Here is a 26,195-nt window from a genome sequence, read left to right as displayed (position 1 = left end):
CTGAAATTCTGCACATTATCTCCCTCTTGATACAATCAGGCAGAGATTAATCTCCTCCTTCAGAACACACTTTGCATTCCACGTCCGGGGGCATGTCACACTCCACTTCATTTCATCACATCACATCCTGCTCATATAAGGCATACTGCGCATAAATATAGTGAAAAAAGGAAAGTATGGAGGTAAATATGGTGCAAAATGAAAGAGCTTGTAGACTTGCTGTGAGCACTTGTAAAGTGCAATTTGAGAACTTTCAGCATGGAAATCTGAACTTGTATGTACATTTTCACTTGATATATGTACATGTTTATATATATATATATATATATATATATATATATGTATATTTATAAAGTATATATACCCACACGTGTGCTGAATTTGAAGTCACAGAAAGAAAAAAGAAAACAAAAAGCTTGTAAAAAGAAATCTGAACATGTAAAATGAAATTTTCACTCATAAAACATATTCACACAACCGTCTTCTGAAATGACTTTAAAGAGGAACTGAACTGGAATTTTAATAATGGTGATATAACAGATGTATTTTATTTCTTCTCACTGGTACTATTATTAAAATGGGTGAATTTGTTAAAAGGGATAAAATGGCAAGTTGAAAATGTTGTTTTTGTAACATGGGCGCCGCCATGTTGGAATTCCATAATCTACTACGTCACTGGCATGGTAAGCTACTCCGTGGCTAACTAGCAATAGCAGCGCAGCCATAGGAACACCATAGAAAGAGTCGGAGGCTAGCAGACATTGGCTTGGGAAACGGAAAGAAAGACGACTAAGGGGGTCATACTGTATTGCCCCTGGCTGCAGTAAGGACCTGTATAGGGCTAAGGCAGCTGGGGTTACGACACATTTCCACAGGCTACCTTTGACAAGGAAAAAACAGTCCTCAAGTCATGGCTAGCAGCTAGCTGCCTTAAAACGGGCTAGCCCTCCGACAGCCCCTGGATTTCCAGTCTGGAGCATTTTTTAGCGACAGACTATTTGGAAAGCTGTGCTTCTGATACAACAGGGTCCCTGGTGAGGTTAAGTCCAACAGACTGAAACCTGAGGCCTGCAGTCTCCAGTGCAGGGCAGACCGATAACCCACCGGCTAGTAACAACCCGATGCTACCTGCCGCAGAAAGGGCGCTGGAACGCTCACGGCAGGCAGAGGACAGAGAGGTAGTTAGCGGTATGTTTACCGGTTGTCAGCTTACTCTGAAGTCTACTAGGCAAAGGGCTGGGTGTAACGTTGTTGTCACATACACAAAACACGAACATATTCACTTACAAAAATAAAGCCCAACGTGTCGGCTTTATAGCGTTCATCAAAACAGAGACGGACACACTGGGCATTACTGAGCCACAACACCAAGCTAGATACCAGCGATCCGACCGAGGGAAAGGGCTAGCAGCTAAATACGATGGCAGCTCTTATGACAAACTCCACAAGCTAGCACTCCGACCACAGACTAGAAATAAACCAAGACTCCGACGATATCACAGACCCATAATAATGCGTTTACTAGCCGCTAGCTAAACCACAGATACCACCGTCCCTCTCTAATCACCCTGAAGCTAGCTGATGTTAGCCGCTAGCTAAACCACAGATACCAACGTCCCTCTCTAATCACCCTGAAGCTAGCTGATGTTAGCCGTCTCAGGGCACATTGTTGATGCAGAAACAGCTGCTAGTTCCATTGTAAAAATCTGCCAACTCCGCAAAACTCGTGACTCCTCCGCGCATCTTTGGTCAAACTGGGGTAACTCTCCTATGTGCAGCTAACAAGCGATCCCATTAGAGTAATGTGTCCAATTACATTTTCCATTTATCTGCCTCTATTTTCGTAAACGAACAGGACCTTAACCATGTTTTTTCTATTTTCTCTAAATGGACACGATATATAAGCAGTCTATTTCCTAAAATACATAATGTTCTTGGAGACAATAAAGGAGAGTACATGACAGTAAACTGCACCCACACACACCGGTCACGGTCACTGTCACCCCCCCCCCCAAGCGATCCTGTACTTCAGTGGAGCCTGAAACTGATTGTCCTCCCTGTGGTGGTAGTCAGACACTACAGGCCTGTCCCTCACAGGCTCAAATGCGTAATCCGAGCCATTAAAATGACTTTTTCTTGTGTGTATATTATGTGCTGCAGCCGATGCCTACATACCTTCGCAGGTCCTACCATGCCAGTGACGTCATCGATATTATCAGCGTTCTAACACTAACAAATGCAATTTTTGTGTTGCTTAAAAAAAAGCTATATTGATTTTTTAAATAATTTTTTTTAGTGTAATTCATTTGGAATTACGATAACCAACAAGTTATCAAAAGTTAGTTTTTCAGTTCAGTTCATCTTTAAGTTCACAGTTGTGGGTGCATTTTTTTATACAAGTTAACATAGAAGTTCAGTTTTTTGTGCTACAAGTGCTCACATCAACCATATATTACCTTCATAACAGAGGGAGGTGGTTTTCTACAGATGCATTACAGCAGATACAGAAGCGTATGTATAGTATGAGGGGGTGTGACTTATAATGGATCCGGGACGTCCCTGTCACTGCTCATCCAGTCACGTCTGCTGCTCGCTCCCCCTGCAGTGTGCCTGCTAGGTCAGAAAGTGCACACTCATCACAAATGCAGGCCCGGATCTATTCCAGCTCATTGCCCCTCTCCCCCTCTCTGAGGTGACTGGGGTATGCTACAGATTGCCGGTGGCTATATCCACGCTAACTTGCGTAAATCTGGAGCTACTTCCGTGCCATCGTGGTCTAATCCTAAATAATGTGCACAATCCATCGCTGGCTTTGCCTTTCCTCGCCAAAGCCCCGTCAAGGACATCTAAACACTGGATGGGCCTTAAGCAATGGCCAGGCAGGCCTCCAGTTGGCTGCATTTAGACAATGGCATCATGTGCCTCCAAGGGATATGAAATATCGCCACAATGCTGCATCCATGCAGTCTAATCCACAAGCTGTGAAATGAGCAAGAAAGCAAGATTTTACCCAGAGATGTACTCACAGACCCTGCACCACCCTGTCAACGATAAGGAGACTGTATATGTCTTTGTATTGTTGCATTTTGCTGGAAGGGAACAAGCCGAGAGATGCTGTGAATGTGCTTGCCATAATGTGGAATTTAGAATGTGGGGAAAGCATTCCTGTACTCTCCAGACTCTAACAGAGGTAGCTATAGCAGGAGCTGAATGCCTCTGCCAGATTCTTGTCCCTTTTTCTGTTTCCACTGTGTCCAATCTTCAACTGCACTGACAACTTTCTGGTATTTCTTTATGTCTTTTTTCCCTTTACATCCCTTTCTATTAATTAACGTTATGGTTATGTGTTCTTCCCCGGTCTGTCATTCTCTACAAGGTCTGTCTCCGGGCTCGACAAGGAGCTAGATCTGGTCCACATGGAGGCACATACGCCAGATGGAAGTGAGTGTCTCCTACACACACATGCAAATCAAAGAAGAGGAGAAAAGTTGTCTCCAGGGAAAGAGCACTGGTCCGCCCCACCAATAAACCCAGTACATGATTCTTGCTTAATATGGCCTTTCTTCTCTTCCCTTTCCTGAATGTCGGCTCCATAACTCTGAATGGCAGCACCACCAAGGTCCGCCAAAGGGGATATAGGTGAAACTGTTTATGCCATTCCATAATGTCGGAGTGGCAGTCTGAGATTTCAGCATCGCTTTTTATTCATATAACCGTGGTGTGATTGACAGGCAAAAATGCTTGTTTGTGGTATCCACACATGATAAGAATACATATGGTGCTACAAAGAGAGGCAATTTAGTCCAGGAATGATGTAGATGTCAGGCTGCACAGACAGTGTCTTCTGGGTGCCACTTTAATTACCATTCAAGGATGCTCTCAATAATAAATCAAGTATGTTTTATAGATAAGGTCTTGCTTACAGCTCAACATACGATATGAGAAGCATGCAGATGCAATTTCATGCTTTCTGAATGTCTTCCTATGTGACAGATGTGCAGTATGTCACATGCAGAGCTCCAATGTGCACAGAAGCTAACAGGAACTACCCATTCCCTGGATACATCGACATCAGCTCTTTGGTGGTTCAAGATGACTACATATTCATACAGGTAGAGTTCTAAAGAGCCAGGCTTCCCTGATTCCTGGTATATGATAAATTATGCTATGTAGACATTATCAACCCTGAGTAAGATGTGTCCATAACTAGCTTATCTGTTTTGTATGATATGTGGGTGTGTATTCAATTGTTCTTCTGTTAGTTCTCATTAATTATGATGAGTTTTGAGTTTCTAAGTGACCACAATAGAGTGGAAAGACTTAGTGAAGTTAGAGAAAGATAGTTTTGGCTAACGTGTTAGCAAACAGGGGTCTACTTAAATGTAAAGGACATTCAGGATAACACAAGCATCTAGTTGGATAGCTTTCTGGCCACCTGAACATGCCTGTCCAACATTTAATTCCAGTATTCACTCAATGTCTTCTGTATTGATTGGCTGTGCTAGCTCCACAGAAACATTTCAGGGCCTTTAGAAATTACCATACACAGTGGTGGTTTTATATAAAAAAAATTGGTTGGGTACAATTTCAAAAGATGGCCTACATGCTCTCACTCGTTTAACGTGTCAACAAACCACATGGCTCTACAAAACAGACAGCGTAACGTCTACACAGTGCGATGCGGCCACAGGCGTCGTTTTTTGCGTTACTTCACTTCCACACGTACGTATGTAAATCACATAATTATGCACGTGAAATAGAACGTGACATAGTTCTGTTTGTTCCCGTAAAAGATAAAAATAACTCTCCTTTTACTTTTATTTTCAAAGAGGACACAAAGTCCTGTGTCTCCTGGGTGAAAGTCCTGTCCACCTGCCTCCTTGCTAACTAATACGGCCACTAGAGGGCGCCACCTTACAAAAAAAGGTTCATATGGGTTGTAATTGCTGCTCGTACAAATGACCCCCGGGGTCTAATTTAGGGGGAGGACAGTCTCTGATGTTTGTAGATACTTAACCAGCTGTGTCGGTCATGTAGATTGTAGTGTGTCAGAGCTTTCTTGCTGGAAATGGGTTTTTATGGAGGTCTAGGAGAACAGTCGGTCTTCAAAGTACAATGCACTAAAAGATGTCAGAGTTGGCGGTCATTGACCAGATTCTTTCACATCACACATTCATGTTAAAAACATTGCTGAAGCACATTCATTATTAGACCATCTTGTAGCTTTATTGCTACTATTTAGTACTACCTCTGGGAGGCCAAGGTTTCAAATCAATTTTATCAAAACAATATCGCTATGTAAAACTCATTTAACTTTAAACTCAACTGAACATTTGTGCTTTGTTTTTCCGTGAAGCCAATCTAGTTTTAATATTCAGTCTAGCCAGTGCCCAGTGTGTCATATTAATCATAATTTGTGCGATAGAAAAATCTGAAATGGTAATATCCTGAATTCCAAGTAGCACGGATGCAATTCATGGGCTTTATTTTAATCTTCTCTACAGCATGAATATTATTTACTTTGACAATGTGTAAATGAGGTTTCATGCATTTAAAGTCAACAGGAAAAGTCATGGCTGGTCCACACAAAGCTTCCAATTTTATTTAAATTCACCTCCAAAAAATTTTCTGGTGCATTGTGTCGGTTAACGGTGTTTTCAGCATTTGTGTTTATGAAAAAAATATTGGGATTGGTTTTTGGTTACCTCTTCATTTCTTCAAATGTATCTACTTCCAAAGTTGGCTATTGACAAACGTACGTTGGAGCATGCAAGACTAACGTCACTGTTTTCTGAGCTTGCTGCTCCTCAACTTAAGGCCTCTACTCCCAGAGATGTTTTTTGAGTGCGATTAATTTGCACCTCAATATCATTTTTTAAGCTGTTTTGGTACTTTCACGCAGAATGTGAATGATTTTTAAGCAGCGATAACGCAACATAATTGTTCTTAGTGACAAGGTTGATTGTTCTGAGCAACCATGACATGCTAGCTTGTTGAAAAGTGGGCTAAATTACTGTAATTTCCCATTTTATTGGGCTCTATCTATCTATCTATCTATCTATCTATCTATCTATCTATCTATCTATCTATCTATCTATCTATCTATCTATCTATTTAAATAATGCTGAACGTTTGGCAAGGGAAAAAAACTACCATGGCCATTTTTAAAGGAGTCCCATGACCTCTTACCCAAAGATATCTCAATGAAAATGGGTTCTATGGGTACCCACAAGTCTCCTCTGTATGCCACTTTATGCTAATCCCTTGCAATTTGGGGCAAAAACTGTGCAGTGTTTCTCATGCAGTTATTTTCTAAAATGGTGTATTTGAATATCTCTGCATACTGGAGTTGCATAAATTGGTTCTGACTAGATTGCTGAGATTATTTTGGGGAATTGGATCCAATGAGCCAAAACATATTCATCTGTGATGACGCTAGTGCCCCAAGTAGCCATTTCATTGTAGTGAGACCGTTTTTGAAAGTTGACCACACTGTCTAAAATGAGCTGTTGTGACCACGAGGATAAAAAAAGCTTCATGAAACTTTACAACCACAAACTAGAGACTGTGGTAGGTAGATGGAAACACTCAAGATGAGTTGGAGATGAAGTTGAATAGATGGGATTTTTATTGTTTTCCCAAAAAGGCCCCTAGAGGCAAAATAGTGACAGAAAAATTAATAAATTTATGGGAGGAAAACACACTTGCAAGAAAATAAAGGTAATTGACTGGGAGTCAAAAACAACTGTTCACTAAATTGACCTCAAGTCATTCCACTGAGGGCATCCAACAATTCAATTCAATTTAATTTTATTTATAGTATCAATTCATAACAAGCATTATCTCAAGACACTTTACAGATAGAGTAGGTCTAGACCACACTCCAGAATTTACAGAACCCAACAGTTCTAGTAGTTTCCTCCAGAGCAAGCAACAGTGCGACAGTGGCGAGGAAAAACTTCCTTTTAGGCAGAAACCTCGGACAGACCCAGGCTCTTGGTAGGCGGTGTCTGACGACCGGTTGGGGTTAGAATGAAGAGTGGCAATAACAGTCACAACAAATAGCAGTTTGTAGTATTTCTAACAGACGTCCTGCTCCCTGAGGTTTTTTCCAAGCTGTCCTCATTAAGGAAAAGAAGCTGCTAGATCATATACACCTGAAACTCGCCCCTCTAAGTGGAACATTCCAACACACAGCACAATGCAGGGGTGGCTCAGGTGAGTAGACCGTAAAGGCGTAACACAGCCAAAATTCCTCTAGCTGTATATTCTGTACATATGATAACACTACACAGACACGTAGGTAACAAAAGACATATTTGGTGTATTGATGTATGTAGCTATAGCATATGAATCACGCAGTGGATGTTAAATATGTACACAAGAAAGCTACGGGATTACTATGGGGAATTGAAGATTGGCTAGGTTAACAGAGGATTTAATCAACCAAACATACTAACACTCTGAACAACATTTAAGGTCAGACTTTGAGAGATGAAATAGGTAGCGCCTCGCTACCGTGACGGAAGCCATGTGGCCCGTAACAGAGACCTAGTTCAGAGGATGTATGGCCTAACTAGGTACTATTGACATTAACTGAGTTTCCAGATTTGAATGTCATAGGTTTTTGATTTCAAATCACAGCATTGATTTTTCTATGGTGTTCCTCAAGGACTTGGTGTCTTAATTTGGTAATTTAGAGGGATTTCGGACCATTTTGACTACTTCTCACTAGTAGTTAAAATAGTACAATTCTGCACCAAATCTGTGTAACAAATGGTATCAACACCAATATTGTGGAAACATCTTGAAAGTTAAAAGAGCATAAGAATGGGTATCATGACTTCATGCATGAAAAAGAATGGAATAATTAGTACCTCATGAACTATCAGTAATGAAGGATTAATTAAGGATTAATTAATGCACGAACAATATGTTAATAAATGCATCATTAAGGTATTTCAATCATCATGCTTTCTGATTTTATAATTATGGTCTTATCACAGCAGTGTACATATATTTGGACAAATTGTAGTGTTGATAGTAGTCATGATTAACTAATCATTACTGCATCATGTTTGTGTCCCTTCAAATAACCTGGCCCATCTTTAATATTGATAAATAAGATATGATTAATGGTGGCATACAATTGAATGTGTTAGTAACTAAAAGAGTGGCTTGGCAAAAAGATACTGTGTCACTACACTGACACAAAAACAGTATATTGCAGATGCATTTTTATAGTTTTTTATAGCTCTATTCACAACAACACAAGGCACTAAAACAGTATTGCCTAAGAACAATGCTCATCCAAGTAGGATATATATGAATGAACTTCGAAGAGTCTGTACACCTGAACTTTGAAGTCCAAAATTATGATTTAATTTGCATTTGTAATGCAATGTGATACCTAAATATACAGAAGCGTTGACTTTATTTGAGGGGTCCCAAAGACAATTGCTGCATTTCAGTTTTTTTAAGACTTGACACTCTAACTACAGAATTACCAATGATGAAGAAGACATGACCATAAAATCATAAATAAATAAAAACAAAATTATAATTGTGTAGAGCTGATATCTGCTTAATTAGCTTTGTAGCAACTCATGTAACGACATTCATTAATTTTAAAAGGTTACGCACTAAAGCTTTATGTTATGCATGAGATACTAATCATCCATGTACGTTACTGATAGTTCATGAAGAACTACATCAATTGATTCATACGTTTTCATCCATGAAGTCAAGCATTAATTGATAATTGATCATTCATGTACTCAGCTAAAATGAATCTTCAAGTTCCTAGCTTTCAGATGATGTATACCACATGTATGTGGCACCTCCCTGCTACCACCCAACGGTCTACAACCGCCCCGTCCTCTTGCGCCAAATGTACTTCACTTACTACGTTATGAAGGGCAATATGCCTTTCATAAATATTAGCAGTTGTAGTAGTAGAGGCAGTTGTAATGGTGCTCTACCAGCTGTTTGATACCGCTAAATTATTATTCAGTAGAGAACATGGATTTTTCATACGCCTACTTACCTAAGGCATCCAAGTCCTTCCTCCAGAAGCCTTACTGGCCTTGGCAGCACATTAGACACAGAAATAGAGTTGTTCTCCAATGATCTTTCAATCCTGTTTGACCTCTCCGAAGTCTTTCAAGTAAACTCACAAGCACTCAACCTAAACCACCCATTCAATCCTAGCACCTCCACATTTTAACACGTATGCGTCACAGACGAAAGATCCTGAACGAGATGGGGGAAAAAAATCAATCATACCAATTCCTCTTAAAGTTCAAACTGCCTCTGGTTACCCCGACATCGATCTCCTGTTCCTTCACTCGATTGCACGTGGGACTATTCTGCAGTGCTCACTGCTAGCCGGCTTTATTTCCTATCAGTGCTTGTTTTCTGTCTTCTGAGCCACCCAGAGCACTTACAAGATGGGTAAAAAGAGTCAGCCCTGACATAAAACATTAATACTTATATTGCTTCTCTTCAGCATTAAGACACAATATGGATTTGAAGGTTTTCCTCTAATGAATTTCATGTCATAACGATAGGAGGGAAAAGTGTGATGTGCAGCTGAGGTCTCACTTTACTCTGTGTCTCTGTATGTGTGTGTGTGTGTGTGTGTGTGTGTCTGTGTGTGTGTGTGTGTGTGGTGTGTGTGTGTGTGTGTGTGTGTGTGTGTGTTGTGGTGCGTCTGTATGTGTAAAGTTCTTAGCTTCCATGGCCTCGAGGCTAATGAGAGTTCTCCCACACCCACCAGCCCTGCGTTGTTCTTGCTGCATAAGCTAACAACTAACAGCTTGGATTGTTTGCAAATGGTCTAGACCATTATGGACAGCTTTTTTTTTTTTATTCTTAGCCTGCGGTCGAGGCTTGCTTAAGCAACTTAAACATTTCTCTTTACAAAGAATAATGAGACTATTGATTGTCCTACGAGATATTTACCGAAGTCCACTTTGAAACCACCAACCATCATTGACACTAGAGAGGGCAGCATCCTCTGAATGCAAGCCAGGGGATCACTTTAAATGGCCAAGTGCAAACAAAATAAAAAATAAAACCTGTGTATCCTGCAGCACCTTGAAAACCAGCAGGACAAAGAGAGATAGAGGGTTATGTGTAAGCTTTCACTTTGATTGATTGGAGAAAATACAATATGGTGTCAGTGATGAGGTTACACACGATACAAGGTGTCCCCTGTTCAGCCGCAGAGCTCCATCACTACAGCACTAAGAGAAATAGTGAAGGAGAAGTATAAAACCAAAGCTCATCATAATAGAGGGAAACACTGTGGGTAATATTCAATGTATTCAAATGATTGTACTCTCTATGTTCTAGGTTCCTACATCAGGACGAGCCTCCTATTATGTGTCCTACAAGAGAGACTCATTTATTCAAATCAAACTACCTAAATATTCGCTGCCCAAGGTAAGTTCCAGCACAGTTGGGCTGAATCCCATTTCTCCATCTTACCTCTACCCCTTACCCTTAGCCCTTGGCCCTTGAAACCAATGGGTAAGGGGTAGGGGTGAAGACATACCCCTATGAACTGGGACACCACTTGGTTACATCACCATACAGTTTTGATCACAAACTTCTAAGATGCCGTCTGCAAGTGTGTCCATGTTAATTGCATGGGTTTTGACAACAGTGTCATTTATGCATTCATATGTTTTAGTTATTTTATGTTCACTTTGGTGGTGGTGGTGCAGATGTTCTTATACGTGTAGTACTTAGGTCTGTTTGCAATACAATGAAAAAACATTTTGTGAACAAAAATCTGTCTTTATTGCCCAAAAATTAAACGTAAAAGGCAAAAACATTACATAAAATATATTATATTACAGAACCAATATCAACTATTCAAAGGCACTCAAATGTGTAAAACTAATAAAAGACACACAAGACCACAAACAAATAAATAAACTACAGCTGTTCTGATATTACCAATCAGTATAATGGCTGTGGACCAGTAACCTCTCCCTCACATTGTTTTTATCATAACCAACAACAATGTACAAGTGCATGAACAGGAATTAATTAAAAAAGATTCAAATAATACAGTACCAATGCAATAATAAATGGGTACAACATGAACACATGATTTAAGAAAATTCTGCTCATTTTCAGCCCCAAAGTGGACCAGCTTCTGTGTGTCCTCCTGCGTCCCTGTGTGATACAGGATGGTATATGTAAAGCACGTAGCGATGTCTCCAAAGCAAGTAGTGTGGTGCACTGATATCAAACAAAATACGCTGCTAATGGTTCAAACTGTAGACATGCATACTGTCATCAATGTAACGTAACGTTAGCAGTTAGCAATTAGCGTTAGCATAGCAGGCTAGCGATTTTTAAAAAGTGTCAATTAAGAATATGGTTGCAATTATATATGTGCAGGACTGTATAGAGCAAAAAACAAGACTGCCGTAATTTTTAAATCAATATTTTAGCGAAAATACCTTCATGACATCAATTGTATGTGTCTCTCTGCTCAATGCAGCAGCGATTGTTGCTTGTTGCGCAATGTATGTATAAATCTCTAGGTTTGAAGTAAGCTTGAGTCCTCACTTGGTTCCAAGGGACATATACCCCTTCGTCTACCCCTAGCCTTAGGTCAAAAAGAGTATTGGGACCGCCCTTAGTCTCCCGTGATTGTACAAAAACTAGGGGAAGGGGTGGGGGTAGAGGTGAGATAGAGAACGGAGATTCAGCCTTAGCCTGACAAGTATTTCTACTAGGGATGTCCCAATCCTGATCGCAAGTTTTTGATAAGAGCAAAATATGGGCATTTTTTAACTGATCGGGGATCAGCATTAATACCTTACTCTAATCATCACACTCCCCAGAGTCCGTCCAGAGAGTGTCTCGCAGATTGCCAGCCCTCGGCAACAAGTAAAAAAGTGTGTCTTTCTTAGTCTTCCGTTTACAGAAGCGGATCTCCTATTCGCCACACTTCTACTGTGATTCCACCAGGAAATCACCACGCTTACAGGCTGTTCTTTTCTGGAGCCGACATCTGTAAACACAAGAAGAAGAGCAGCAATCACCTATTAAGCTCAAGAGGCGTCACAAAGTTTAGTTTTTGCTGTCAAGCGGGGAATTTGAATTTTTGATTGGGGGTTTCCTGGGATCTTAGTCTATATTGACGACGATCCACTTTCTGGGTTGTTCAGGTGCTGCTGGAAATTCCGCCCTCTTCTTGGGCCGGATGTCAGTCACCTTCTTCTTCCTTTGTGTTGGAATTTTAACCTCCAGTGGATTTTTGAGGATTATGGTTGCCTGGTCCTCAGATCTCTGCAGGGTAAATCCAGACAGCTAGCTGGACTATCTGTCCAATCTGAGGTTTCTCTCGCATGACTAATTTACTCTGTGATGAGTTTAGCGCCACCCAAGATGATTCTGATTGGTTTAAAGAAATGCCAATAAACCAGAGCATGTTTTTCCCCCATCCAAGAATGCTATGTGGACTAGCCAGACCCTCCTCCAATGCAATGCGAGAGTACTGGGATCCTAAAGAGAACTTTTTTGGTGTTCAGAGAAAGATTTCAGATTTATTTGCTGCACTAAGTTGAATGTATTAAGCTTTAAGAGATATTTTAGTTACTTTCTTTACTTAATATTTTTGTAATCAAAAACCGGTGTGCAGCTCTATTATCTGAGCAAACACCGAATTGGTATCGAATTGGTACTCCAAAAAGGCATGTATATTCAATATTTAAAAAAAATCTGATCGGGACCAGGGGCCCAAAAAGCCTATCGGGGCATCCCTAATTTTTATAATTTTATATATAATTTTATAAAATTTTCTTAATTTTATTTTTCATGACTCATAGAAATCTGTTTTAATTCCAGAATGTCCCAGATTTAGTGAATCATAGTCTCAATAAAAAAAATGCATTGAGCCACAGGCGTCTGTTTCCACTTAAAAAGCTAAAATTCACACTTTAAGTCGTCAGAGTGAACCCCTTAGTGGGATATACATTACAGTATGTCATCAACCATTTGTATTCACACCGCAGCATTGATGTCATGACCAGTCCCACAGGGTCAGCATGTTCGAATCCGTCACCTCTCCGCTACCACTCATAACGCCTCTTAATCTCTCCCTGCTCCCTGATAGGATTTACACATTGTCAGCACAGATGAGAAGCAGGTCTTTGCCGCGGTGCAGGAGTGGAACCAGAACGACACCTATAACCTCTACCTGTCCGACACCAGAGGGATCTACTTCACCTTGGCCATGGAAAATGTCAAGACCACTAGGGGCATCGGAGGGAACCAGATGCTGGATCTGTACGAGGTAGGCACCTGATGCAATTGGTCATACAGGAAGGTTTTTATTGATTGAATATAGGAAGTTATAACTTTCACTTTTTTAAGCCATAGCGCATAGTTTCTGTCACCCCCATGAGGAATTCTAAGTAGTGACACTGTTGTCGCCCTCCACATGATACAAGCCTTCCGTGGAAGTTATAACTTTCACTTTTTTAAGCCATAGCGCATAGTTTCTGTCACCCCCATGAGGAATTCTAAGTAGTGACACTGTTGTCGCCCTCCACATGATACAAGCCTTCCGTGAAACCCCCCCCCCCCCCACACACACACACACGATTTTAAATCTTCCAGACCCCGTTCTATCACTCCCAAGTTAATTAACATGTCCTTTAAGAGGTCCACCAATTGTAGATACCAAGATTAGTTTACTAGCCTGTGATAATAATAATAATAATAATAATAATAATAATAATAATAATAATAATACTGTATAATGTCTTCAGTGGCATTAGAAGTCTGAGAAAATAACCCTCCAAGATGTCACCAGGCTACACATTTTTAACAGAAGCGTGGGCATTTTGCATGGCCAAAGTAGTATCATGTAGTATTCCACAGAAAGTCATAACATCATATTTTATATCATATATATATATATATCTCTAATAATGATCATTTAATACTTAATTACATGAAATTCTCCTTTAATGCAGGGACAAACACCAGACAAAAAATCTGAGTTATGAATGTTTAATGTGATATAGAACTGTCACATTTCTGCTGGTCAGAGTTCTAAAGGGTAGATCTGAGTTTATGTCACACTACTGATTTGGACATACTTACAGTACATGTTTGTTTGTTTTTTATTTAAGAATGCACTGATGGTGATGTTTGCTGAGTGATATGCTCTGGTACTCATGACATGACATTAGACAAAAAACCTTCAATATCTAATTCTGTTAGTTTTTATCATATCATCACAATATGACACAAGTGGAAATGAATAAATGATAATTTTAAATAATTGGTCAGCCGTAACGTGATGATCTAGTTGTAATAGTTACATTATTTCAAAGGTGTGTTTATTAGTAATTAGTAACCCTGCGTTGATTGATTGTTGACAACGTTGGGGCAGTAGAACAAGCTGCAAACACAACACTGGCATATTTTCACCTTTCATTAATTATGGTGCACGTGTTAGCAAACAAATGCCTGGTTACATATTCAGTAGGCATTAAACATTAGTAGATCATCACGTCTGTTAACATTAAAATATTGATGAGTGCAGCTCTAAGTCACAGTTCAATTCAATTTTATTTATATAGTGCCAAATCACAACAACAGTTGTCTCACAGTGCTTTTTGATAAAGAGCGGGTCTAGACCGTACTCTGTGATGTTATTTACAGAAACCCAATAGCTCCCACCAAGAGCAAGCACTGGGACACAGAGGCAAGGAAAACCTTCCTTTAAGAGGCAGAAACCTCGAGCAGAACCATGGCTCAGGGTGGGCGGTCATCTGCCTCGACCGGTTGGGGGTGAGAGCAAGAGAGAAAAAGAGAGAGAGAAAGACAGACAGAGACAGAGAAGAGACAGACAGAGAGAGAAAGAGACAGGGAGAAGTGTAGCGGAGGGTGTCGAGCAGGAACATGGTGGCAGCAGCTGACTCCAACCACAAGATCCAGAGCCAGAAACACCTGCAGGAGCAATAGGAGGAGTGAGTAGAGGGGCGAGAGAGCAGAAGACTACAGGAAAGGGAAGAAGTCGAGTTAGTAACATCTAATTCAGAGGTTAATGACTTGGCCGCAGTGAGTTTAAAAAAGCGACTGCAGTCACTCAGACAGTTTGTGTTGTGTGTTTTACCAACACATTCTCACTCCCAGGAAGCAATGCTTGGTCAGGTGCCTCTGGTGTTTGTTATTGGTTCAAAATGTCTCCTTTATTTTCTTTTATATTTTTTGGGGGATAATTTCTGCCTTAAATTGATAGGTCAGCTGAGATGTGAAAGTGGAGAGGAGTGGGGAAGACAAGCAGGAAACGGTCACAGGTCGGAATCAACCCTGGACCTTCTGGGTCGAGGAATAGACCTCTACATATTTTTGCCCGGTCTACAAACTGATCTCAACCCGGCCACCAAAGTCTAGCATCTTGCCCTTTGCTTTTATTTTCAGACGCGCTTGGTCTGGGCTTTTGGCGTCACTTTTTGTCGCTTTGGGGAAATGGAAATGGACTGTTCCTCTATTGTGTATTTCTAACAACTACTGTGCATCGGCACAGGAACGGGACAGCTAGGGTTAGGAAAAGATGGTGGGAGGGGTTAAACGTGTACGTTTAGTGACAAGAACGGGACCCAAACCCTGGTCCCGGGGGTGAAAGTCATGTGTTTGACCCATCCACCACCCCAACCAACCTCCTTAAGCGGATTTTCGGTCTTTCATTCTTTTCTCTACTGTTGTCCCTCTTAACGCTACATCGGATGCTAAAGGGGGATTTTTGCATTGGTATCTAATGCTGAGAGCCACTGACCAAGCGTCTGCATTTTACAAGTTGGTAGTGAGATTGGTTTTACATACACGTCCACAGAGTTTGTGTTGCACTTACTTGTCTTACATGGTTAGGTTTGCATTATAGGCAGCGCTCGTCTATCTTGCTGACAGCTGACATATGCAGCATAAAGACCATGCTCAATGGGGCTCGCTGCCATGCACCCCTGGACTTGTAATGACCTTGCTAGCTTGCTGGCTAGCTGTATGTGTTTGCATTAGCATTCATAGCAGGAAGGTAGATTTCCCTCCTTCTCCACTCCCTGGTGAACCCAGTTTATCACTCCTACACTGGCAGGTGTGGCTGTGAGAGTGAAGGAAGTGAGATATTGGCCAGCAGCGGTGGCAGCAGTGCGGTAATTAACAATGCCATTACCTCTCCTGAACAGCATGTGTGTGTGTGTGTGTGTGTGTGTGTGTGTGTGTGTGTTTGCACAGCTCCTATTACCATGCCGCTGTAAAAGCATTTCACCGTGCAGCATGAGACGAAAAGGCGTTTTTTAATTGCATTTGTCATGCAGTCAAGGGCTCCATTCTTGATCAGAAACCTAAACAAGAGATAGATGATACACTGCTGTCTCTGATAAATCAGAGCCATTACACAGGGTTAGATATACGTTATGGAACTCAACCCATTTATTGCTGTAAGACCCTGACAAACTGCACTTCACAGGCCTAATGTTGCAGAGAGAAGACACAGCTCCAGATCCAGACCAGAGGGGAGACAGCACCGTATGTGAAAGTTGTTTTTTGTTCTTCCACTTAGGAGTCGTGTCTCTTCCCAGAGGGCCCCTCTTCTTGAATCCTCCTCCCTAAAAACCAATTATGCCGTTTCCACACAGAAAATTGCACAATTATCTTTTAAATTAGAAGGATTATTTTTATTGTCAATCCGATTGGATAAGGGCAAATTCTGTAATCATGAGCCTTTGTTGTGCAAACTCATTTTCTGTTGACATCAGGGCTCTACATCAGGTGCTAAATGTCGCTGCAATCTGAGAAGCAAGAGCTGCCACCTGCTCTTCGACAATTATTCACTGTATCAACAATCATTTATCTCTCTCTCGAGTCACTAAAACAGCTCGGAACGATTGATTGAAGACGTGAAGTGGATTGTTGTCAGTGAAGAGTATTAGATGATGAAAAAGAAGAGAGGGGGGGGGAATGACATGCAGCAAAGGTCCGGCGGCTGCCGCGCCAAGGACTGGACTACCCAGGCACCCAGATCTGGATCATTCTGATACTCAAAATGATGTCGTCCTTCATGTTTTTGTGTTTTTCTTGCCAGCACGCTTGAACCCACAAAGCTGCAAATCAACAACTGAGCCATATAATATAATGCAAAATACTAAATTGCTTCATGTGAAATTACTTGCGATTCCCTGCTGTTCCATGAAGACGCTGCATTGTTCTAAATACCAATGTTTTCAGATTGACAGCCATGTTTTAATTCGTTGAACATTTAAAAATCTACACGCACGGGCCCTACTCCTCATGTGATCATTCTATTCAGGAAAAATACTGAGCTGGAAATCAGCTAAACTGTTAAAGTGCTCATGTTCTGCTCAAGTTGAGTTACATAACTGTATTTAGAGGTTGTACAGGAATAGGTTTATGTGGTTTAATTGTCAGAAAACACCATATTGTTGTTGTACTGCACATTGCTGCAGCTCCTCTTTTCACCCTATGTGTTGAGCTCTCTGTTATAGCTACAGAGTGAGTGTGAGGGCGTGCCCTGACAGTATCTAGGTAAGGACTACTAGTCAGTCAGAATCAGAGTATGAGGGCGTGCCCTGACAGTATCTAGGTAAGGACTACTAGCCAGTCAGAAGCAGAGTATGAGGGCGTGCTATGACAGTATCTAGGTAAGGACTACTGGCCAGTCAGAAGCAGAGTATGAGGGCGTGCCCTGACAGTACCTAGGTAAGGACTACTAGCCAGTCAGAGCAGAGTATGAGGGCGTGCCCTGACAGTACCTAGATAAGGACTACTGGCCAGTCAGAGGCAGAGTATGAGGGCGTGCCCTGACAGTACCTAGGTAAGGACTACTAGCCAGTCAGAAGCAGAGTATGAGGGCATGCCACGCTAGCAGCTAGGATAACATTGTAACATGTGTTACAAAGTGACACATGTTACTGCACTGTAAGTGTTAAGTGTATTATTCACATTGCAATATAAATGAAATCATACCTTAATTAATTGATATTTCTTTATATTTTTACTTTGTGATTTTACAACTGGTGTACACAACACGGTGTTGTAATGTTCTGCATTATGTGATCCGGAAAGGGAACACCCAGCTGGTTTCATAATATCTGCTACCATCACTGACGCCATCAGTACCATCAGTTTATTTTTCAATGTTCTCCACACAGAGAAAGAGGACAGGACAGAGGACACAGAGGACAACACTTCTTTTTCACGTCTACCACCAATTGTTCTAAACACACATATTGATTTGCTGAAACTGACACAGCACCAGACTCTGTTGACTTAGTCTTATTATAATAAAATATGGAAGTCACTGATGGGTGCTGGCAGGGGTAAATGCTAGATCAGATCTGCTAGACGTGTCAATGTATTGGTTGGGGTTAGGGTAAGAATTATAGGTTAAGCCAATCAGAGGCAGACTATGGCAACAATAAGGCGGGCCACAAGGCACATCCTATGATGATGCCACGCCTGGATCCGATCTGAATTCTCTTTTATATAGGCCTTAGTGGTCCCCTAATACTGTATCTGAAGTCTCTTTTATATAGACCTTGGTGGTCCCCTAATACTGTATCTGAAGTCTCTTTTATATAGACCTTAGTGGTCCCCTAATACTGTATCTGAAGTCTCTTTTATATAGACCTTAGTGGTCCCCTAATACTGTATCTGAGTCTCTTTTATAGACCTCAGTGGTCCCCTAATACTGTATCTGAAGTCTCTTTATATAGACCTTAGTGGTCCCCTAATACTGTATCTGAAGTCTCTTTTTATAGACCTTAGTGGTCCCCTAATACTGTATCTGAAGTCTCTTTTATATAGACCTTAGTGGTCCCATAATACTGTATCTGAGTCTCTTATATATAGACCTTAGTGGTCCCCTAATACTGTATCTGAAGTCTCTTTATATAGACCTTAGTGGTCCCCTAATACTGTATCTGAAGTCTCTTTATATAGACCTTAGTGGTCCCCTAATACTGTATCTGAAGTCTCTTTCATATAGACCTTAGTGGTCCCCTAATACTGTATCTAAAGTCTCTTTTATATAGACCTTAGTGGTCCCCTAATACTGTATCTGACGTCTCTTTGGTGGAATGGACTTACATGCAGTATAAAGTAGATTGCTGGAACTGATTTAGCATCTACCGCAGGTAGGGGGCCTATGTTGCATTTCAGTAAAATCTAAACTAGCTTTGTTTTGATTTCTGTCTCTGTGTGAAAAAACTTTTAAAAAAACAATAACAAATGGAAGAGTTTGCCCGTGTCCACCGCGAGTACATTGTGGTCAGAGTTATGACTCATGTGTCGCTGATGGTAGCAGAGATTATTAAAAGCAGCTGGATGTTTGCTGTCTCTGATCACATGCTGCAGAACAATCTCCCTGCTCCATCCTCCTCTTTTTCATTTCCACTCCCTTGGCATTCAGCAAATGGCAGGATTGACGCACTAATCCTGAAAATCACAAGTTCTCAAAATGTTGGGAGTATTCCTTTAAATACTGCACCGCTAAGAGTAATCGATGCTGTAGAATAGAGATCTATGCCTTCGCCCTTCACTTTGTTGTCAAGAAAGTAGAGCGTGGTAGGTGTGTGAGTGATGGATAGAGAGAAATGTGGTGGTGGGGGCGCATGCTTCTCCTTGTGTGTTTTTGTGTGTGTGTGTGTGTGCGTGTGTGTGTGTGTGCACATGTGATAGAGGAGGTGGAGGCAATGACTAATGACTGCAGTGATTGACAGGATGGGTTGGATAAGGAAGGAAGGACCGTCGTTAGCCGCATCCATCCTAAGCGCCATGTTTCTATGACAGTGTCAAATGCGCTGCCTATTAGTGCCACTTATACAGACGTGCTCCCTTCAGGGCGGGGAACAGAGCCCTTTACTCTGGCAACCATTTGGAGTGACTCTGTCCATATCCATTGCATTTTACACTTGGTGATAGTTGCGGGATATGCCTACAACCTGAGAGACAACTAGTGTCTGTATGAGGGGTTTTCCGTGTAAAAGTGCAGTGCCTGTTCACAACGGGCCCATTGCTCCGCCTGTGGACTCGCTGCATGCAGTTTTTGTTCCAGCACCGGTCATCTAAAAACTCCACACTGTGCTTCCTCTGGTCCTGATTAATTCACCTGCCACAACATAGTTACGTTGTCACTAGACTGTCTCGCGACGTTCCTCTTTGCTCTGGTGTTGCGGGAAATTCCGCCGGATGCATGTCTTTTTGCCGGTGTCCTTTTCGTTCCGCTTCCATGTGTTGGCATTCTAACCTCTGTTCTAACGTTAAAGAAATGCTAATAAACCAGAGCATGTTTTTCTCCCAGACGGAGGGTCTGGTAATGCAAGACTACATCTACTACCCAAGTTGCAGCCACTTGCGGTCAGAAACAACGGCAAAATACATTCTGGTGCTCGGGAAAAAATCCAAGAGCAGACTATACCATTGGGCAAGATAGGCATATGTCTATGGGCCCAAGGTAAAAGGGCCCCAAACAGCCATAGATTTATTATGTTGTTCTAACTCACCTCTATCTGAACCCCAATATAACTTACAGAAGCCCCCCGCAATGCACTTAAAAAATATGCACTGCATTTACCTGAGAGAGAGACAGGTTGCTGGTTACGTTGCAGATTTTATTCACACAATACAACAAGGGAGACAGCTAACGTAGCCTAAATGTTGTCAGAGTTAGCTTTGACCTCATATATTACCTTCTAATAGCTGTATTCTCAGTAACGTGACAATAAACTACTAAAAAAGGAGTTGCAGTACCGTTTATAATGATTTAATGAATGAATGAATTCAATTTTAATAGTAGTACAGAGGAAGATTGACAGCTCTAGTATGTACAATGGGGAGAACAAGTATTTGAAACACTGTTGATTTGGCTTTTGATTCTTATTGGTTGGTAGGTGATCAAATACTTTAATTTAATTAATTAATTATTTAAAAATCATACAATGTGATTTCCTGGATTTTGGTTTTAGATTCCGTCTCTCACATGCTTTGTAAGTAGGAAAACCTGGAAAATCGGCAGTGTATCAAATTGTTCTCCCCACTGTAAGTGTTTGGGGAGATTCGACTGACTGTGAGAAAACAGACATAGTGTCACTTTTTAATACATATTATTATAGCCTGGATTGCTGAGACCTGTAAGGATATAATTACAGATAGCACTTAGCACAGAATAAGAAAAAGCAGCCGACTCTGCCAAACTGTCAAACGCAGCGAGAAAGGATAAGCACACCATTTGCATTTAACTGAGCTTGAATTGTGAAGATTGCTGCCTTAATACACAGTATAACCTTTCTGATGAGTGCACTGAGTATGCTTTTTCATCTGCAATGGAGGACTAAACTGTTACGGGAGAGGTAAATACAGTATGAAATGCACCCTGGCTGTTTGCATTAAGAGGGTGAAGATGAGATTTCACCTGTTGTGTGTCTGTGTTCGCCAGGTGGCAGGAATTAAAGGCATGTTGATTGCTAACAAGAGGCAGGACAACCAGGTCAAGACCTACGTGACCTACAACAAAGGCCGGGACTGGAGGCTGCTGCAGGCTCCTGCAGCCAACCTGGATGGAAACGAAATTCACTGCATACTTGTGAGTACTGCACATTTCCTGCAGGTCATCTTTAAAAAGAGATGCAAGCAAAATGAGAATAGAGTATTCTTTTTTGGGGCATTTGGGCCTATTGTGGACAGGACAGTTAGATATAAAAGGGCTACTGCAATATACATCCAATATTTTGTACGCCTGCTCTATCAACTGAGCTAACCCAGCCACACAGAACGTAGAATTCAGATTGAACTGCATCACTTTGTAATAAAGGGTTTTAATGGGTTGACCGCAGAAACACGCCACACATTTGTGCCTGATCGCCGCCTGGCTGTTCATACCAGACGAGTATTTCTCCGCGGCAGTCAGGTTTAGGGTTACATTTTATTTGCTTTATTTTGTAAAGGATCGGTTGCTCTGTGACCTTCCTGGATGTGGTAAAGATTGGATAACATGGGCGCCAAAATGAAAATAGCTGTTATCCATTCATGGGCTTCCACGGCTGTGTTTCTGGCGTTACAAGAGGAAGACATGCCTTTATATATTTCATGATGGGGGAGTTATTATCAATCATGACTTACGGCTTTATTGATTGATAATGCTATCCAGATCATGTTTAAGAAGGAATTGTTATTGGGTCCTTTTTTTTTCTTGTTTGTATTCCAGTAAAATGCTCATTATTTATTATATAGCAGGTCAAGGTGCTACATAAATACTGTGAAAGTATTAAATCGCTCAATCCACAGAGAAATGCACTCAGTCCGTATTCAGAAACTGTGCCTTTAGATGTCAGGACTTCTGTATGGTGGTCATGTCCCAAATGAAATATACTGTACAGTATGTTGGTAAAAAAATGCATTTGCAGTGCCGTTACAGTCATTTCCCAGCTGAAATGACAGTGCAGAGAGCACAGATGCATACAACCCAAAAACGCTGACCAATCAGAGCAGGCTTTTTATGGGATGGGGGCTTAAAGAGACAAGCGCTAAAAACGGAGCGTTTCAGACAAAGAGTGAATACAGGTATTAATCAGGTAAAACAGGTAACAATCCATAAATCTCAATGAGCAATGCAGTAAACTAATCAGAAATACCTGGTGTGGCAGAGCTTATGAGCTTGGGTTGGAGCTCAACAGTGGATCTTAAATCATCCAAAAAGCACCATGTCATGGACCTTTAATATAGACATTTTTTAAATGATAAACACAAATTGTGCTTTAAAAAAAGCCAGATGAGGTGCTCCACTTGCAGATCCAGAAACACAGCCTTTCTCGTTCCACAGCCTCTCTCCAACTAATACTAACAGGGTGACTGTTAGGGAGAATCATGTTTGAGGCATTAGGAGGACTTCATGCCTGTCTAAGAGGTGGCTCCGGGGCCGTGTGGTGTGGCTTACAGGTTCCCTGTGATTGTGCACTCATGTGACATTTTAATTACTGCGTAGATTGCTTTGATTACCCTGTCCTGTCCCACTGCCTTGATCTCCTCACACCAGTGACACGCCGTCTGCTGCAAAGATGAAAGCAGACACGATTTTCTCTGCTCCGTGAACAAATGTAATTGTCTTCTGCTGTGTGCATCCCAGAGAGACTTGCCTTCATACTTTAATGCCAATTCCATCTCTCTTTGTGTTAATGACAGATTCAAATGCAATTAGCAAAAATGTATGAAGGCACGTGTAATACTCTTTAGGAGACTAATGAATCTGGCTTGTTTTGTGATGGGTTTGTTTTTGTTCTATAATTTTGTTCTGACCCGATCATTAATGATTCCCAATTTCACAGCAACAACTATGATTAATTCATATCACAACTGCAAATCAGATTCAACATAATACAGGACATCATCACTTAGACAACGGCTTTCCACATGAGTATGTTTTTGTTTTGACTTAACATTTAACTTTCTTTTTCTTTTTCTTCCCGTACAGCCTTTCTGTTCACTCCATCTCCAACTGCAAATGTCAGAGAACCCTTACTTGTCAGGAACAATCTCCACCAAGAGTTCTGCGCCGGGGATCCTAGTTGCCACGGGTAAGACAGAAGACACAGTACTACCACTTAAAGTCTGAGCGTGTGAGCGGAGTTGGGAGGTGAGAATTTCTGCTCACGGAGCTGTTAGTTCCTTCCGCTCCCACGCGCTAAAGCCGCTCTGCTCAATATCGCTCACCTTGGCTCCAAAAAAAAGAAGAAAAAAAACGGCGTTGTATTTCTCAGATGCACGGCACACACCCTCCCTTCATGCCCAAGGATTTGTTGGCAAAAAACTCCGCCGAATAACAGGCACCAGCAGCATAAAGAAGAAAGGCGGGCGCCGTTCATCTGCATGTACTGTGCTGCAGGAACACAGACACGAGCTTGGGCATGATTCAAACTCATGGTGTGAGCGGTAAAGTCGAAATTGGAGCGGGGGAAGATAAGGCGACGCTCCAAAAATGTTCAAAAATCCGCTGTGCGCTCCATCCAAAATCCGCTCACATGCTCTGCTTGACCTACACTTATTTCTTGTTTTAATATCTTGTTTGTGATTTGCATTTTAAATTGTCATACTGTGATCCTCCCAGTCAGTGACTAGACGGTTGTGACCCCTCCATGCCCTCTCACTCACTCAGCTTCTGTCTCAGTGATTCTTTGAGCTACACTTGTCACAGTGCTGGCCACAGTGCACGGCCGGATCTCCACTTCTTTCTACAGGCAAATATGGCGTGTATCACAAATCCACCTGTTTTAATCAGCTTAACCCAGCTAATAATGGCTATGTGAGAAAAGATGTGTTGTGTTGTGTTGTGTGTGCCTTCAAGTGTAAGCTTTTTAAAGAGTTCAAGCAAAGAAAAAGAGAGGAGAATATAGCTGTGATAACACCAGGGGTGGTGTCAGCAGAAAAAGTCTGCATTTTGCTATGTGTGTGTGTGTGTGTGTGTGTTGATACGTGAGTGTGTGTTTGTCTTTGGATCTGTCTGTTTTGTCTTTGGTGTGTGAGAATGCTGAACAAACATGCATCACCACTGCTATGCTTGCACAGTGTGTCTTTGTGGGTCTGTGTGTTGCTGGCCGAGCCTTTGCTTTGCTTTGGCACTGCGATTCACTTTGCCCGCTGCGCCTTTTAAGACGTCAGCTGGTGCAGAGATCATCTCACCCACACGACAAACACCATCCAGATCAAACACATGCCTATTTACTGAGCCGTGGCCAAGATAGTAGAGCAGATCAACGGAAGGAGGCAGTTCAACTCGGTGCACACTCACAGGAAAAAAAGCTTTGGAAACTGGCAGAGTGAAGGAGGCGCCCGCTCTGCTGCACATATCACACTATGAATCCGGAATGATGCAGGTCTCCATATCCATTAACCTAGAGTTTTCTCTGTATTATCCCAATGAAGAGAAGACGGCAAACAAGCCAGAGGAATGGATTAACCACAGACGTGGTGTGGTTGGCAGCGTGTATTTAAAACACATGGTCCTTCTGTGTGATCTGCAGTCTTGTTGTCTGTTCTGTTTTTTTTCCATTTCCACTGCAGGAAACATCGGAGCAGAGTTGTCTTACAACAACGTTGGCATGTATATATCGTCTGATGCTGGCAATAGCTGGAGACAGGTGACCCTTGCATGAGATCTAGCCAATTGACAGACTTGTGCAACAGTGTGACACATAGACATAACAGCTACTGGCTTTCAAATGTATTTTGTATCAGTCTTACAACCCAAATGACACTTTGCTTAGCGTCAGCCTGATACACTGCTACAACAAGCTTTCCACTTTAACGAGGCACATGGGTAGTTTCCAAAAGACCCTTTCTTTTGATATTTTGACTTGCCACACTGGGTAGCGTGGTCATATTTTGATTTCCAAAAAAGAGGACACCTCGGCCGGCCTCGAGACACAAATTCAGACAGGCTTCTCAGAGGTTAACATTATTATGCCTGAATGGTACAAAATAACTCATGTAATAAAATCCAATCTGTAACAACCTGAAACAAAATAATAGCTTCTTTTCAAATAAATAAGTATATATGAAATAATGTTACACATTTGACCCATTCTTTGTCAGCTTCAAATTCCAGCTTCAACTAAATATCTCTTAAAACTTTTCAATGTAGTAAGGGAAGGTTTTTTTGGTGTCCCTTTGAGACAGCTAAGGATATGCTAACTGCTGCCTTGGAAGTAATGCTAGGTTACTATTGTGGGCTAATGGGCTATAAGCTAGTTAGCTTTAGGTTGCTTTAGAGCCATTGCTTGCTAACTAATTTAAAAAGAAAGTTTCTAAAGTCTGCTGAGAAAGTCACTATTCGTTAGATCCTAATTTTCATATTTATTATTATTTTGACAGGGACAGAGCACGTAAATAAATAAAGTTAATACAAGTTAATAAAAGTATAAAAAGATGTAAACATGCTGGAGTTAGCAAGAATGCTAATTTACATCTGTAGCCCCGCATCTGGAATGTCACTACATAACTCTTTACATATTTACGAGATAAATTAAATCCTTTTAAGTTATTATAAAGTACCCTAACTAGCTTTTGCATTAGCTGTTGTTTATTTTAAGATGCTATCATCTTATCAATAAGTTCTGTCTCTCATTGAACACAGTCCGTTAGGAAATGCT

At 41.3% G+C, this 26,195-nt stretch overlaps 1 protein-coding gene across 1 annotated transcript in view; it reads left to right on the top strand.

Annotated features, from left to right (window-relative positions):
* LOC116694632 (VPS10 domain-containing receptor SorCS3-like) overlaps window positions 1-26,195 on the top strand; it is a 314,801-nt gene that overhangs the window by 225,655 nt on the left and 62,951 nt on the right. Inside the window, 7 exon segments of the mRNA XM_032524420.1 lie at window positions 3,377-3,441; window positions 3,994-4,112; window positions 10,357-10,446; window positions 13,139-13,318; window positions 21,491-21,637; window positions 23,522-23,624; window positions 25,108-25,184. Coding sequence (XP_032380311.1) covers window positions 3,377-3,441; window positions 3,994-4,112; window positions 10,357-10,446; window positions 13,139-13,318; window positions 21,491-21,637; window positions 23,522-23,624; window positions 25,108-25,184 — 781 coding nt within the window.

This window comes from Etheostoma spectabile, chromosome 2, assembly GCF_008692095.1.
Source record: "Etheostoma spectabile isolate EspeVRDwgs_2016 chromosome 2, UIUC_Espe_1.0, whole genome shotgun sequence".
Classification (NCBI taxonomy): domain Eukaryota; kingdom Metazoa; phylum Chordata; class Actinopteri; order Perciformes; family Percidae; genus Etheostoma; species Etheostoma spectabile.
Note: the sequence above shows the minus strand (reverse complement) of the source record. Positions and strands in the feature narration are given on the sequence as shown.